We start from the raw sequence: 16,928 nt of genomic DNA on the forward strand, positions 1-16,928 counted from the left end.
GACCTTTAAGATCCTCAAGTCCAACCAGCAACTCAGCACTGCCAGCTCCAGCACTAAACCGTGTCCCTGCAGCACCTACAGGTCTTTTAAATGCCTCCAGGGACAGCGGAGATGTATTACTTTCCCTCGTTTCCTGCTCGTATTCACTGCTCGTTTCCTGGAGGTCACACATCTAGACTGGCCGAGATAAAACACAACTTGTCACTTTAAAAGAAGCTTTGGCAAAAAAAAACCAAACAAACCACAAAGACTCTGTGAGAGCATCACCCGCCTTCATCCATCCCGGGGGGTTGCTCGACGATGGCGCTGGTGTCACGGCACCCGGGAGCAGGAGCATATTCCTAACAGCTCTTCCAGGGAGGTTTTTGCAAAACTCCTCAGGTGCTGACGACACCCGCGGGGTAACCCCGACCCTCCCCCAAACATCTCCCCTCGAGCGAACGCTGCTGCCCGCGGCTCCGCGCCGCGTCTGCCTTTTCCTCACCCCTTCCATCCTCCCACGGGAAAAACCAACCAGCTCCTTAAACCCCTTCCCCCACCCCCGGCACGGCCCCGCACGGAGGCTGGGGGGGGGGGTTTGGGTCCCCCGCCCCCTCCGCCGTCCCCCCGCCCCGCACGGCCAGACCCCTCCGCGACCCGCCTCCCGCAGCCACCGACGTGTCCCACCCCCCCATGCCGGGCCCGGGGGAGCTGGCCCCGGGGGCTGCGGGGCTGCTGCTGCTGCTGCTGCTGCTGGTGGTGGTGCTGCTGCTGCTGCGGGGCTTGCGGGGCGGGCGGGCCGGCCCCCCCGGGTCCCGCCGGGCCGCGGGGGAGGAGGAGGAGGAGGAGGAGGAGGATGGCCCCGGACGGCAGCCCGAGGACGCGAGGCGCACGGAGCAGGTAAGGGCAGGGGGAGGGGGGTGTCGTTCCTTGCCCGCGCTCCCCGGGACCAGCATCCTTTCCCCCTTCTCCTCCCCAGCATCTTTTCCTGCTGCTTGTCTTGCCTGCGATCTGCTGCCCCGCCGGGTGATCTGCCGTTCCACCCCACCCCATCCCATCCCACCCCATCTCACCCGATCCCATCCCATCCCACCCCACCCCATCCCATCCCATCCCACCCCACCCCACCCCACCCCATCCCATCCCACCCCATCTCACCCCATCCCACCCCATCTCACCCCATCCCATCCCACCTCATCCCACCCCACCCCATCCCACCCCACCCTGCACGTTCCGGCAGCCTGCCCTGCCTGGAGGTGTTCAAGAAGTGCCTGGCAGTGTTGAAGGGCAGGTTGGATGGAGCTTTGAGCCATCTGGTCTGGTGGGAAGTGTCCCTGCCCATGCAGGGGGTTGGAATGAAATGATCTTGAAGGGCCCTTCCAACCCAAACCATTCTGGGATTGTACGAGATTCTGTGTCCCAAACCTCTTTGGGTGGCTCAGGGGTTACTGAGCTCTGCAATCCTCTCTGAGCCCTGTGGTGGTGGAATCAAGCCCCTCTCTGAGCTTACAGTGCAAGGAAGCAGCTTGCAAGCTGGCCTGGGATTGCTGGTATTGGCCTGTAGGTCCTTTACACCATAACTCCATATGGGCTTGATCCTGTTTGCAGGGAATGATGAAAACTCCGTCATACTAAGAAGGGGGACCCAGGTCGAGTATCTCTGCTATGGTATTAATACAGCGTGCTGATAATGTCTATGTACTCTGAACCAAACCTTTGTTCTGACTGCATTAATTTGTGAGAGGAGCTGTGAGCTGATGACCAGGGCCACCCTGTTCAACCTGTGCTGTGAGTTGGAGATGATGCGTGTGACAAAGTGTCTGTGTGACACTGCCGTGGTTGTGCCTCTCTGACCTGCTGCTGGCTGGCTGTAGCAGAAAGCCCCAGTATAAATGACAGGCAAACATTTCACCAAGCAATTGCAGTACAAAAAGTAAAGCTCTTGGGAGAACCCCCTGAACATTAAGTATTTGACACTAGTATCTCCTAGGTCTTAATTCCGAGAACTAAACAACAAGAAGCAAACCCAAAGGTTATTTGCAGAGGTTTTAGGTGGGCTGTGAAATAAGTGGGTCTCTTCACAGATACAGATATATCAGGCTTTCTATCATTACATGGTTTTTTTAGGGTTTTATTACTTTGTCATGGAAATGTTAACTTCTAGTTGATTAAAGCTGTATTTTAATAGGCTATTCCATGTTAGAGTATTTTATCTTTCCTCAGTGAGAAGAGTGTCTTGGCCTGACAGTGTAAATATTGCTGAATTAGTAAAAAGCAAATACAAAAAATCAATCCTAACGTTACGGTCCATGTCAAGGGATGAAGAGGGATTTTGGTAACAATATTATTATAGCTTTATAATAGCTTTGACTCGGCTGTAGAACAAATTAAGATTTTGCAGAGCCACCAATTACTGGAGGCAGCATGGGACAGAAAGGGGGGGACACCCACCCTGGGGTCAGAGACAGGCCTGGTGCTGTAACAATGGTGGGGTTATTAGTTCAAGCTGAAGACATTGATTGAAATAGATATTTTCTGGTCAGAGAAGCTGTACCTCATAGGCTGGAGTAACAGAAAGCAAAGAAGGGGAGGAAGGGATAAACTGAAGGGATAAATTTGTTTACAGTCATCTGCAGTTTCTACCAGTAATCTCATCTTTGGCTGCACTGAGCTGATTCCCACTCTTTAGGGGCTGCACTTAGCAGCTGGATTTACAGAGAGCAGCATCATCCTCTATGTGAGACCCACTGCTCGTGAAGCAAAATGCTGTCCTGAGGAGGTGGAGGATGAGGATTATCAAGAAAAATAACTTAAAAGATCCTAAGGAAAGATAACGTGGGGAAAACATCTTACATGCTGAAATGAATAAAATCAGGCTCGCCCTCCATGACAGGATTCTGCCCTCTCCTCTTCTTGTCTCTTTTGTTTTCCCTATCCTGCTTCTCCACTGCTCCTTGTCATTTCCCATCACGTTACCTCTGTCTTTGGAACATCATATCCTTGAGGCAAAAACCTGATCTCCTGACGTAAATGTAACACACTGCGTGCTGCCTTGGCACTCAGCTTGATGCAAGGATGCCAGAACAGAGGAACACCTTTAATGTGTTGAAATCTGCATGTGAGAATCTCTACTGAGGCAGCACCAGAGATACTATGAATAGCAAAGGGCTCCATCCGTGGATGTGGCGGATGCCCTGGGCTGTGGTGTGCAGGTCATGCAGGACGGGAGCCCCTCTCTGCTTCACACTGAGGGATGAAGCCAAGAGATGAATCGCCTCCAGTGCTCAGGTGTGTTGATACACCCCAGCAGCCAAACATCTGCATATCCTGGAGGAGGGTGGGGAAGCCGAGATCTTAATTAAAAGAAACCAGGCAGTTAATTATTTCTTTCAGTTTGGGAATGCCTGTTGGCCAGCGATTCCCAGCCGCTGCCCCCTGGGTGGGCTGTGAGTCCTTCCCCGGGAATCTGCTCTTGCAGGGAGGCAGTTCCTCTGCTGCAGGACTGATTTCCTCCCCTCTGTGTGCCCCAGTCCCCCATGGCAAGAGGCAGCCAGCCCCTGCCCAAGCTGCACTGTGCCCTCAGCTCCCACCTGCAGCTCCCTGCCACAGCACAGCCCTCCCAGCCATCCCTGCCCAAATCCTTCCCGGGTCCAAGTCACTCAAATGCAGCTGTTAGTCTCTCCCAGTGCCAGTGCTGCTGGCAGGCAGCTTTCCAGCTTTTCATCTCCCTGCATGTTAACTTGGCATCTAGCAGAGTAGCAGGCTGGAGTGAGAACTAGTCTCAGAGCAAGCTGTGCCCCTAACACCCAGCCTGATCTGGGTGCAAAACAAGCCTGTCAAACAAACTTGGTTCAAATGTATGCATGGCCTCAACACAATCACACATTTTGCATGTGATCTCATTATGCATCACATAGAACAAGTTCCAGTCTGGCTGTTGTCACACACAAAACCATCTCCATGGTGCTGGAGGTTTTAGTCTTTTTCAGGATAGTCTTTTAGGAACCTGCTAATGAGACTTGCTGGAAGCCAGCTGATCTGAACGAGACTGCTGTTGAGTTTTGCAGTTTGTGTTTGAGTTTTTGGCTTGTTCTGCAAATTGGTCAGTTAAAAATAAAAGCTTTTTGCACAAATGCAGTGATATAATCTTCCTTAGGCAAGTTACAAAAATATGTATCATCTGATACATCCCAAGAGAAAGCTTTCTGCTTTTCAGAAGTGTCTTTATAAGCTGGAGGTACCTTTTCCCTCTTGCAGGGAGGGCTTAACAGCACCAGAACTAAAGATGAATCACAGAATGATTTCAGTTGGAAGGGACTTTAAAGACCATCTAGTTCCCACCCCCCTGCCATGGGCAGGGACACCTCCCACCAGCCCAGGTTGCTCCAAGCCCCATCCAACCTGCCCTTCAACACTGCCAGGGATGGGGCAGCCACAGCTTCTCTGGGCAACCTGGGCCAGGGTCTCACCACTCTCACACTAAAGAATTTCTTCCTAATGTCTAACCTAACTCTCTCCTCTTTCAGCTTAAAATTGTTCCCCCTTGTCTTATCACTACAAGCCCTTATATAAAGTCCCTCCCCAGCTTTCCTGTAGCCCCTTCATACACTGGGAGACCACTGTAAGTTCTCCCTGGAGCCTTCTCTTCTCCAGGCTGAACAGCCCCTACAATCCCTGCTCCAGAGGGATGCAGGCAGACCTTTTCTCCTACCTTTCCAGGTTATACAGTACTCTTCATGCTAATGCAATAGAGTTGCCCAATTAAATTCATACAACTGTCTTGAACTTCATCTCGTAAGTATCCTGGGAGGTGCTGGAGTTTGGTAATTGCCTCCTTAAAATGGACCCATGATCTCTTGTTGCAGTTATTCCACTGCTTTAATTAATCAGAGCAGCAAATTGCAGGAAAATTATTTCTTCATCCCTCTTTGCAACAGTGGTTTTAATCCCCTCATGCTGGGGAAACCCTTCTGTCTTTTCTCAGATATCTTGTCGGGTGATAAGAGCAGCTGAGCTGAGGCAGGTACCTGTCAGCCCCCCATGTTGGTGGCTGGTGTGTGTGGCCTCCTGTGTGTCCTGGGAAGGCTGGCCAGTAGGCAGCAGCATCTTGGGGCTGCTGCTTTCATTTTATGCTGGAATAGCCTTCGGGTCTCAATGGCAACAACTGCTGTTCTGGCTCCCAGTCCTTGCCTGTATTTGTTACCTGTTATTGTTCCTAAGGGCCACCCTTAGGACTATGTGCACAGGGACAGGTTTTCTGTGCTGATGGCTCAGATCCTTTTCCCTGAGGTTCTTGGAGCATCTAGTTGATGGGACCACGACCATTTTTATTCTGCCAGGCTCCTTAAACAAAGGGAGAAATTTCACACATTTCCCATAGAATTCTGTCTGTTCATGGCATGTGTTTCCCATGTAATTTTGCTTTCCAACAGGCTGTTCTTTCCTACTGGGAACACACTTGTCTGAGGTGATTTTGTCAGGAGAAAACTTTGTCTTAATGCATATCAATAATAGATGGTAAGAAGAAGATGATTAAGATTTACAATATTGATTGCCCTCTCCTTTGTTGTGTGGAGTGTGCATGGCCCAGAGGAGTTCCTTTATGTTCTTCTCCCATGCCTGAAGAGCTTGTTTCCTTTGCAAACACAACATATGTTTTTGTGGCTTCCTATTGCCACCTGAGTGGAAACTGCCATTGTGTTATCCCTTCTCCAGCTATTAGGACTGAATGAGTAATTGTCTTTGAAGCTGGTGCCTTCCTGTCTCTCTCGTGCTCTGCCCAAACCCCATCCTTTCTCCTCTGACAAATGCAGGCTTGCCCTTTCCAGTTCATAGAATCATAGAATGTGTGGGGTTGGAAGGGACCTTTCAAGGCCATCTAGTCCAGCCCCCCCTGCAGTCACAGGGACCTTTTTACCTAGATCAGGTTGCTCAGAGCCCCATCAAGCCTGACCTTGAATGTTCCCAGGGATGGGGCCTCCTCCACCTCTCTGGGCAACCTGTTCCAGTGATCCACCACCCTCATTGTAAAGAACTTCTTCCTGATACCCAATCTGAATCTCCCCTGCTCTAGTTTAAGGCCATTGCCTCTCATCCTATCTCTATAAGCCCCTATAAACAGCCCCTCCCCAGCTTTCCTGTAGCCCCTTCAGGCACTGGAGCTTTCTCTTCTCAAGGCTGAGCAGCCCCAGCTCTCTCAGCCTGTCTCCATAGCAGAGCTGCTCCAGCCCTCTGGCCATTTTTGTGGACTTGTTCAAACAGCTCCATGTCCCTCTTGTATTAAGGGCTCCAGAGCTGGACACATTGACCTGGTTCCTATTGGTTCAGGAGGTAAGTGTTGCAGGCTGGTGTCCAGGACCATTCCATCAGCCCAGGACCATGGTGGCAAAGCCAGACTGACCGGGATGTCTGCTTTCCATTTCTGAAAATCTGATTCAGAATTAAGAGAACTCAGTGTGCTGCTCTGTTTCCCAGGGTGTTTGTCATGCAGGTTGCTCCTGGTCTGCTGGGGGAGCCATGGGAGCTGGCTGGCTGCTGCTGGGCTCTGGTTTGCACACCCTGTGGCTGAGCTTGTGCTTCTGTGCACAGGGGAGGAGAACCCACCTCCAGGGAGCCAGCAGTGGGCTGCAAGTGGTATTGAAACGTCTGACTCTTGAGTGCACAGGGTAGGGAGCCAAGAACAGATCTTCCAGAGGATGCTGAGAGGTGGAGACTTCATGCTTGCTTCTCAGCTTGTTCCAGTTCTGCTGAGAAAGCTGAAGAGTGCAGTGGCATTTTGTTCAGCAGTAACACAGCATCTTGCAGGGAGGTTCCTAAGTGCCCTGGTTAGAAAGTCCTTTTCCTTATCTTCTTTTCTATTTTCATTCTCATTTTCTATCTTCTAATTTAGCACATGCTGGTCTTGCTTTTGCCACATGAGTGTGGCCTTTTGGCCTAAGTCTACCACATTTATCTTGTGGTGTAACATGAGGTGAAAAAAAAACCAACTAGTTTTTTGTACTGGAAATAAGCACTAGGAAACAATAGAATTGCAGCATTTCTTAAATCTGGAAATGGCTTTGTGTTCACAGACCCCCCTGCCAGAATGGGGTAGGTTTGCCTCCTTTCATTTTATCAGTGTCCCACTTAATTTGAGTTTTCTGCAAGTGAAAAAACAGTTTTCTCAATCTTTATTCACGTTCTTAAATGAATCTCTTCGTGCCTAATGTGTGAAGCATGTAATAGTTCCCCTTGGGTTTCACACACTGAGTTTATTTTATTCTGGTATCCCTCCCTCTGCTGGAGAAACCTTTGCCTGCCTTCTTAATGAAGGCAATTTCAAGCACCTTCCCCAAGTGGGACAAAGGGCAGTTAGTGAACCTGAAGCTAATGCTCACATAATTTTTAATTAATCTTGTTAACCAGTTGGTGGCACTGAGATTTGAAAGCAGAGTTCCTAATCTGATAAGACACTAACAAAGGTGTTTGGTTTAGTGAATCTAGTCTTAGAAAACTATTGAAATACATAAAGGTAAGTGTCTAGGGCTACACTTTTATGGCTTAAAATACACAGTTTATATATTGATTATTAAACCCAGTATTTTTTAACACTGGAAGAGCTATCACATTGCCTTCTTTCTGTGTGACTTTTTGTATTAATGCATTAATGGTGCAAAATCAATTAAAACACTAGCCAAGAGAAGAAAGGTTTCAGAGCACTCCTCAGAAATACAACCTTAGGTTTATATATAAAGGGAAAAAAAGGCAGGAGGTGGGGGGGAAATCCTGTTCCACTGGGTCACGAACCAAATGGCCATGAACTAAAAATAGCCTTTCTATTGTTCCACAGAATGTGAGTAGAAATTAATCTGTTTAGTCTGATTTCACTCTAAGTCCTGATTCTCTTTCTCTGCTATTTATTTAGTGTATTTGAAATTGCACTGATGACTTTATACAGTCACCTAATGTGGTGGCTTGAGAGCTGTTCTCCCTGTACAGAACTGTATTTTTCATTAAGAAAAAATACATTATACTGACAAAATTAATTTCCCTTTAATGAGTCCATTAGTGCAATAAAATAATGAAAAATCTTTTCCCTTTTCAGAATGGCCAAACCATGATAAAGCAGCATGACTAATCCTGTATCCTAAGGGCTTCCACAGGGAAGAATAGGGTAGGGTGAGGTTCCTCAGCCTGAAAAGGGGATGGATCAAGGCAGGATTCAATACAATAGGTCAGGCTAGAATAGCATCATTCCACTGGAAGGAAGTTGGACTTGGCAAAAATACTTCATGATGAAAAGGAGTTGCTGCTGGTGGAGAAGCAACAGGTACTTCAGGTTTGCAGGAGGAGCACCACTGGAGTGGTGGGCTCTCTGGTGATAGCAGTTAGTGGTCAGGTTTGGTGTTGTTCTTGCACTCTGCTGCTCATTGGGAAGGATGCAGCAAGGTTTGGGAGTCCCAGGTAGGTACTTAGAGCAGAGTAGCTGGTCAGTCAGCATGAAGGCCCCTGGGATATAGCAAATGACTGTCAGCAGTGTATTTTTAACCTCTTAGTGTTAGAGAGAGAGTTGTTTCCCTAGCAGATGAAATATCACTGAAGAAGGAAATACTGTGCTTGTCTGGTAACAGTGCAGCAGCCAGACAGCAAAGTGTTAAAAGTGCTGCAATTTTCCCAGCTTCTTGCTTGCTGTCATTTAGATGTAGAGAAGGCCCAGGAACGTGATCCTGCCCCAGCTGAGACAAGTCTGTCACAGCCAATACAGTTTGCATCTGCCTCAGTTCTCTGCTGCACTCTACACCTCCCTGTGGGGCTCTCCCTGCCTCTGCCAGGGCTCAGGCTGTGCTCACTTAGGGCAGGATGAAAGTCCATGTCCTTCATCTTAACACCTCCTCATCTCCACCTGTAGTCATCCTGGTACTGTCATATTTCACTGGAAGATGCAGAATTGGTGGTGCTTGTGTGTTCAGAGTGGTACGTTGCAATGCCTACAATTTTGGGGTGTCCCCTCCTAAAGTGGTTGCTGTGGGTCAGCTGAAGGCCAGTTCAGTGCCATGCCCTTGTGCCACCACGAGCTTGTAAATAACTGGTCTGGGTTTCCAAGCAGAGACTTCCAGGGACAAGGCATCTGCCAGTGTGCAGGTGCCTGTCCTGCTGTCTTTAACCCGAACTTCAAATCAGACCTTTGTGAGACTTGTGAAAAATAGCTCTAAAATCTCCAAAATACCAAAGAGCTAAGCAGTACCAGGCTGCAGGCGTGGGCAGTCACCCACAGGATTTTATTTGCTGGTAACTAATCACTGCCAGCATCAGCAGAGATTAATTTTTGGGTTTTGAGAAATAATCTGGTTCATCTCTGGGAAGAAGTTGCTTTGGGTCCTGACAGTATTTTGGAGTGTCTTTGGCAGAACATAAAAGGCTTGTTGCTCTGTGGAAAAGAGTTTCCCTTCATGTCCTAGCGTGGCTGTATGAGAGCTGTAATCTTGCCTGCCACAAGGTGCCTCCAAGACTTTGCCTCTCACATCTGGGATGGTGTCCTGGTCATCCAAAGAGATGCCACCACCTAATAAGCTTTTTTTTTTTTTCTTTTTAAATCAACCCCCCGGGTTTTAGATTTCCTGATTTACTGCACAGTGGTTTATGAAGCGTGCTGATTTCTAACTCTCTGTTTCATTACATGAAAGGGTGCTGGTGACAGCCTGGGTCAGGCTCCCTGCTGTGAGCTTTGGGTTCAGCTCAGCAGCCCAACAGGTCTGATGGGACTGAAGGAAACGTGGGCAGAGTTGGACAGGGGTTGCATTGCACAAGGAGGATACAACCCAGGCAAGGGAGAGGGGTGTCGTGCACTCATCAGCATGCTCCCATGCATGCCAGGGGGAAGCAGAGGGACCTGTAGGGTCTAGGTAGGATGAAGGCTCTTCTTTTAGTTGCTCAGATACTCTTAGAACCGTAGAATCGTCACAGTTGGAAAAGACCTTCAAGATCATCGAGTCCAACCATCCACCCTGCAACCCCTAACCACTAAACCATCTTAGGAAACACCACATCTACCCCTTTTTGGAACACCTCCAGGGATGGTGCCTCCATCACCTCCCTGGGCAGCCTGTTCCAAGGCCTCACCACTCTTGCTGTGAAGACATTTTTTCTCATATTCAGCTGGAACCTCCCATGAGGGGAACTTAATGTCCACCCCAAACAGTAAACAAGCATTAAAATAAGCCCTCTCCTGTCTATGCTGCTTTTTAAAGACAGGCTTACCCTATTTGAGAAACAACTTTGATCCTAGACAAATATTAGGATAAACCACAAATATGTCTGCTTTGGAATAAATCTATGTGGAGTTTCTGGTTTTACATTCATAAAGGCTTAGCTAACACTAATTAATTTGGAATAAATTAACTCAAATTGGAACAAGGCCACAAATTCTAGGCCAGGTTTCTACTGGAGGTTATTTATTGTGTCTTTCAGCCTATCATATGTATTATAGGGATTTATTACAATTATTGTATGCATATATATATTTGCACATGCATGTAAATATTCCAGAATGCATTTTTTATTATCTACCTTCTAGGTCCCAGTGAATGGCCAGCCCATAACATCAGCCAACACCAGAGAGAAAAAGCTCCTCAAGGTACCAGTAAGAGTTTTAGTTTGTTTTTGTTGTTGTTATCTTTATAGACACATTTGTTTAAAGAATGTTCCTTATTTGGTAGTCCCCTTTAAAGATAATTGGTTGTTTCTGTTGCTGGAGCACTGAAGAGATGACTTAGGAACATGAGATCAAGCAGCTCTCTGGCACAGTCTCGAAGTGCTGCTTGTCACTGCCACCACAAGTGGGATGGTCTCGTGGTCCAAGCCCAGAGTGGGAGCTGGGATCTCCTGCCCTGCAGTTCCAGCTCTGACATGGGGTGTTTCCCTGGGCCTGCCTAAGCTTTTATCTTGATCCTTCAGCACTTGTTCTGACATGGAGGAAAGTGTCTGTGCTCTGCAGCCACTTCCAAGTGAGGAGCAGCCCCCCAGCCTGGGCAGGAAGCGTGTTCCAGGCAGGAGTGTCCTGCCTTGGAAATGTCAAGAACTGCTGTGTTAGAACTAAACCATTTGAAATTGAAGGCTTAAAGTTAGCTCTGCTGTTTCATCAGGCCATGTGAAAATGGCCTCGGCCACTGCTGTGACCTTTCAGATGAGTGTGAACTACAGTCACCTTCATTAACAACAGGCTGTTCCATGGGGGTGTTTTTGGTTAAGCATAGGCAGGGTCCCAGCTCTTTATTTCAGTGTTGCTGGTTTTAAAAGGGATAAATAATGTTAGGTTTTCCTCCTTTATAGACTTAGGAATAATGAATGCAAAGCTGACTATAGAGCAGGTGCCTGAATTAAAATGTGAGCTTTCTAACCTAGCAGGGAAGTCAAATTTTGTAGGTCAGAAATGGTAACTTTCATTGTTTTGGGGTTTGCAATAAAATCTGCCCAGGAAGACTCACCCACTCCAAGACTTCACTCATCTCCTGTTTTCTCTGAATAACACCATGTGGCGTCTTCTTTCAAAATGACTGTCCTGACTCTTTTTTCCTTCCTGATGGAATGTAACCTGTTTTATCCTCCTGCCATGCAGCCTAAGAAGAAGAAGAAAGCCCAGTGCTCTGACAAGGAGGTGCCACAAGATCTTTCTGTGGAAAAAGACAAACTGCGAGAGGAGGAAGGTAACAAACTGCCTGGTTCTTCTGTTACCTGATTTGTATTACCAAAAAATAGGATGAAATATTTTAAAAGGGACATCTTCTCTACTGTTCCAGTGTTCTGTGTTATTGGGGAAAAAAACCTGCCAGTTTGGAAGTTATTTCTGTCTTCCTCTCCTAACTTGGTGTAACTATGTGGACAGGGACCATGTGCTTTGCTGCCACACCTCTCAGGTCCCTACTTCATTCAGAGGTGGCAAATTTGTGGATGAGGAAAAACCTCCGAAGAGGCCAGAGGTCCACTGGGTAACAGGGTCCTGTCTTCATGCTCCTACTCCTTATCCTGTGGCCTCTGCCATGCTGAAGCTGTGGTCTTCCCAGGAAGCAGCTGTTGTGCCCATAATTGAGGCTGGTGAAGGCGCTGGCGTAAAATGTCCCCTGTTGCAGCTCACCCATGAACAGAGCCAAGGTCTTTGGTCAGAAGCAAATCTGCAGAGAAGTCTGGCAGAGGCTGGCAAGGCTCTGGCTGCTATAATTGCACTGGAAAATACGTTGCATCCCATGAGCCCCTCTCTGCCTTCCTCCACCAAGGGTCATACTGAAAACAACAAATTCGAGGCTTTGCTGGGCTTAAAAGATTATAGTGTGATTAGTGTGGTGGTGAGAGCAAGAGAAACGTTTGCTGCTGTTGGACTGGAGTCCTCCTGTGGGGCTGTGTGTCAGGAGCACAGAGCCTGCAGGGCTGCTGGAGGAGAATGGGGAACAGCAGAGGCTTTCTTCAAACAGATGTGGAGCTTTGTGAACAGATGCGCCAGCTGGACTGTTTTACACGTCATTCAGGGGTGGTTCAGAGAAAGAGGTTTGACTCAAGTGAAATAATAGAATGGAAAATATCTTAAAAGATCCCCTAGTTCCAATCCTCCTGCCATGGGCAGGGACACCTCCCACTAGAGCTGGTTGCTTAAAGCCCCATCAAATGTGGCCTCCAACACTTCTAGGGATGGGGCAGCCACAGCTTCCCTAGGCAACCTGTTCCAGTGTCTCACCCCCCTCACAGTGAAGGATCTGTGGCAGAGGGCCTCCACATCACAGAACAATTCTTGAGGTATGTTTGAGGCCAGTAAAATGAAGCCTTTTTTGACAGTTAAGGTTTTCATGAACTTCTTTCTGCTGTCAGATGTACAAGGCAGTTGATGTTCTGTTGTGACGTCTCCCTCAAGGGAGAAGTGTGTCACATCAGGCTGGCACAAAGGACAGAAGAACATGTGCAGTTAGATGAGTCAGACCAAACAACAGGTTTGTGGTGGGGATTTTTATGAAAGGTGTTTCTGCAGAGACAGCAAAGGCTGCACATGGGAGAGATGCTGCACAAGGCCAGGACAGCACTCACTGCCCCAGTGCCACCTTCACAGCCACCTTCAGCAACAATCAGATAGCTGTTTACCTGGGTGCCAAGGGATAAAGCAATAAAGGAAGTTTCTTGTTCGTGTAAAAAAGGAGCTTTGCTCTGTGTTTGCAGGAGTTTGGCAGACCAAGATCAGCAGCCGAGAGAAGAGACACTTAAGGAAGGAAAAACTGAAACAAAAAGGTAAATGTACAAGTTCAGTTTACACACCTGAGCTGGCTGGGCTTTTACCCCTTCTCCCTTCCCAGCATCTTCCTGTTTGCTCTCTTCAACATTCAGCAGCAAAACCTCTGCACCTGCTTAGGCTGTTTACTCAGGAAAAGGCAGCTCTGGGAGCTCTTATTTGGGAGCTTGCCTTTTACTCCAGGCTTTCATTAAAATGTAGTGTTACCCACAGGACTCTGAAAGCAAATGTCTATTAGAGCTGAGATATGTTAAAAGTTTGGTGTAATGTGGCTTCATTACTCTTGCGTGACTCGACAGAGGAAGTTTTCTGATAGTAGATGTATAAAAACCTGCTAATCTGCTCGGTTCCGAATGGGATCTTTAATCCAGGCCTGCCCAGAGTAAACAGCTGTGAAGGGGAGATATACTCTTATCCTAATGAGACAAAATGAAACAATGCTTTGTACTCACTTCACTTTCTTCTCCTGCGATTTCAAAGTGTCTTTCATGCACTTATGCCTATATGCATTTCTACTAATGATGGTGTTATAACCTCTGTACGAAACCAGGTCATGGAATTGAGGCATGTGGGAATGTTTTCATTATCTGTGATAAAATTATTACACAGAATCACAGAGTGGTGGGTTGGAAGGGACCTCTGGAGATCATCTAGTCCAACCCCCCTGCCAGAGCAGGATTCCCTAGAGCAGATCTCACAGGAACACGTTCAGGAGGGTTTGGAATGTCTCCAGGGATGGAGACTCCACAACCTCCCTGGGCAGCCTGTCCCAGGGCTCTGGGACCCTCAGAGTCAAGAAGGATTTTCTCATATTTAGGTGAAACCTCCCGTGCTCCAGTTTGTGCCCATTGCCCCTTGTCCTGTCCCTGGACACCCCTGAGCAGAGTCTGGCCCATCCTCCTGACACCCCTGTAGATATTGACCAGCACTGATCAGATCCCCCCTCAGCCTCCTTGTCTCTCAGCTGAGCAGCCCCAGCTCTCCCAGCCTTTCCTCACAGGCAGATGCTCCAGTCCCTCATCATCTCAGTGGCCCTAACATAATAGACAAATCTGTAAGTTTAATATATTAATGTATAGGCTGAGATGGAAGTTTGGTGTTGGGAGATTCAGCTAAATGAGTGTGTTTGTGCACTGTCTGCAGTAAGACTATTAATGTGCTTTCATGCTCTACTAAAATTGAAGATTCCAACCTTAACCATTCTATCATTCTGTGTTTCTAAGGGCGGGGTAAGTGAACAGCAAATTTTAATCTGAAAATATACAGACATTTTGGGGCCACTTTCTCTATCATTTGGGTTCTATAAATCAAGAGTTAAATATCTGCATGACAGCCTCAAAGAGCTTAAGGTGCTGAGGTCTCTACTTGCTCTCCAGCAAAGTAGATGTGTCCACATTTGGCTTCATTTGTGTGAGCTGGCCTGTTGGCATGGCTGGGGCCAGCTGCAGGTGCAGAAGGTTAATCACACATGGTTTATCACTCAGCCCATGTGCATGTCAAGTGCTTTGCTGGCTCAGGACAAGAAGCTCAGCAGACTAAGTCACAGTTGCAGCTCCCAAAGTGTTTGGTGCAATTCTGAAGCCTGTGTTGTGCAGGAGGCTCAGCCAGGTGGTCATGGTGGTCCTGTTAATATGGACATTTACAGAGCAGTGAAGTGTGCTCTTCCAGGAAGAAGCCCTAACCCAGCCAAGTGCTGATTGCTCTTTTCTAGCAGGGAAGAAGCAGCAGCATTAAGGTGTGTGAAGGTGGGGTTGATGCCAGCAGTGGTTCCCTCCCCACTAGAGTCACAGGAAAGTGGAACCCTTAAGTGAATTGGGAGTCCTTTGTAAACAAAGATGTTGGATATAATTGTCATTACTTATACTATCCATATTCCAGGCATTGATTTCCCTAGCAGCCTTGAACTACCAAGATCCAAGAGGACTGTTTTCTTTTTCCTTGGAGGTCCTGCTGTTCTCTTTCTCCCTCTTTACTGCTCTGGGTCCCCAGCTGGACTCTGGATGCCTTGAGCCACTGTTTCAGTCAGGGAAGGATGGCCAAGGCCTCTGCAGTGTGGTGTCATCTCCCGTGGGGCTCCTTCTCACATGGCCATTGTGTTTGCTGCTTCAGGGTCCCATCACAGGGGCTCTGCTTTGCTGTCATTGTACCTGTGAATGTCAGTTGGAATGTGGCCATTACATCTGATGGGTTTAGACCAGGCTTTGCTCTGTTGTTTCCCCTGGATAAACTCTTCATTGTAATTAAAAATCATGACGACCCTGTGGTTTATTTCCAAGAAGACCTCAGCAGAGCATCCCTGGGTAGCTCGGTGGTTGAGCCAGCCTTTGACTGGGATGAGAAAGGAGTGGTGTGGCCATTCACAGCAGACACCAGTGGTGGTGGAAAAGGGGCTCTCCTTGCCAAGGTGGAGACTGGAGCCATACAGGAAGAACTGGCCCCCAGCCAGGCAGAAGATGATGTTTTTTCCAACATAGGTGAGTGTCAACATTCAAGCATTGCAGAGGGAAAGCTTCATGAATCACTGTGTCCAGCAGTTTGTCCTGCACACATACAGTCTGTCCCACCCCCTTCAAGCCCCACCAGCTGTTGTTTATTTACCAGCAATGTGAAAAGAGGGGCCATTATAGAATCACAGAACTATTCAGGTTGGAAAAGCCCCTTGGGATCACCGAGTCCAACCATCATCCCTACTCCACAAAGTTCTCCCCTAAACCAGATCCACCAACACCACATCCAAACGACCCTTAAACACCTCCAGGGATGGTGACTCAACCACCTGCCTGGGCAGCATGTTCCAGTGTCTGACCACTCTTTATGAGAACAATTTTTTCCCTAATGTGCAGTCTAAACCTCCCCTGTTGCATCTTGAAGCCATTCCCTCTTGTTCTGTGAGAAGAGACCAGCACCAACCTCTCTACAATGACCTTTCAGGTAGTTGCAGAGGCTCATGAGGTCTTCCCTCAGCCTCCTCTTTTTCAAACTAAACATTCCCAGCTCCTTCAAGTGTTCTTCATCAGATTGATTCTCCAGGCCCTTCACCAGCTTCCTTGCCCTCCTCTGTCCTCACTCCAGCACTTCGAGATCTCTCTGGAATTGAGGTGCCCAAAACTGGACACAACACTCCAGGTGTGGCCTCACCAGTGCTGAGTACACCTGTTGGAATACCCACAGTTATTTAGTGTTTGGTTCCTTGGCCAAGGAACCAAAGTCTTCCCTTCTGAGGATGTTCACACAGAGAGCTGGGCTTCAGGCCATACCTGTGTGTATACTGCTGCTCAAAAACCTCAGGCACTTCTAAAGCAGTGAAGGGACAGACTGCCAGGCCATGAAGCTAAAGATTAGGAGGTGTTGATACCAGCTCTCTCACTGGTATTTAATGACTTTTCATCTCCATCATAGTTTAATTTTTCTGGCCAAGTTATGTCTCATGTTTTAGTTCTCCTGTGGGTGATACTGGAGATTCTAGAGTAATACTAATATTTAATAACTAGGTGATAAGTGGGCCTTTGCAGTTTCCTTTATATCTCTCTTCTTGACTTCTTGTTGGGGAAGGAGAGTTACGAGTTAAAATTTAAACTGGTTAATACTGCTTTTTGGTTCATTTTCAAAAGCATTTGATTTTCATTACAATCCCACAGATTAATTGAGTTTGGTGTCTGGATGGGTTGGTATATAAGGCTGTATGATGACTCCTCTTCACTAG

General features: G+C 47.7%; 1 protein-coding gene across 1 annotated transcript in view; it reads left to right on the top strand.

Annotated features, from left to right (window-relative positions):
- The first annotated feature begins 300 nt into the window (after positions 1-300).
- The window catches only part of LOC127382923 (uncharacterized), a 28,861-nt gene continuing 12,233 nt past the window's right edge, over positions 301-16,928 (top strand). The window contains exons 1-5 of the mRNA XM_051615075.1: positions 301-309; positions 817-879; positions 10,532-10,591; positions 11,573-11,660; positions 13,156-13,224. Coding sequence (XP_051471035.1) covers positions 301-309; positions 817-879; positions 10,532-10,591; positions 11,573-11,660; positions 13,156-13,224 — 289 coding nt within the window. The remainder of the gene's footprint in view (positions 310-816; positions 880-10,531; positions 10,592-11,572; positions 11,661-13,155; positions 13,225-16,928) is intronic.

The sequence above is a fragment of the Apus apus genome, chromosome 3 (assembly GCF_020740795.1).
Source record: "Apus apus isolate bApuApu2 chromosome 3, bApuApu2.pri.cur, whole genome shotgun sequence".
Classification (NCBI taxonomy): Eukaryota; Metazoa; Chordata; class Aves; order Apodiformes; family Apodidae; genus Apus; species Apus apus.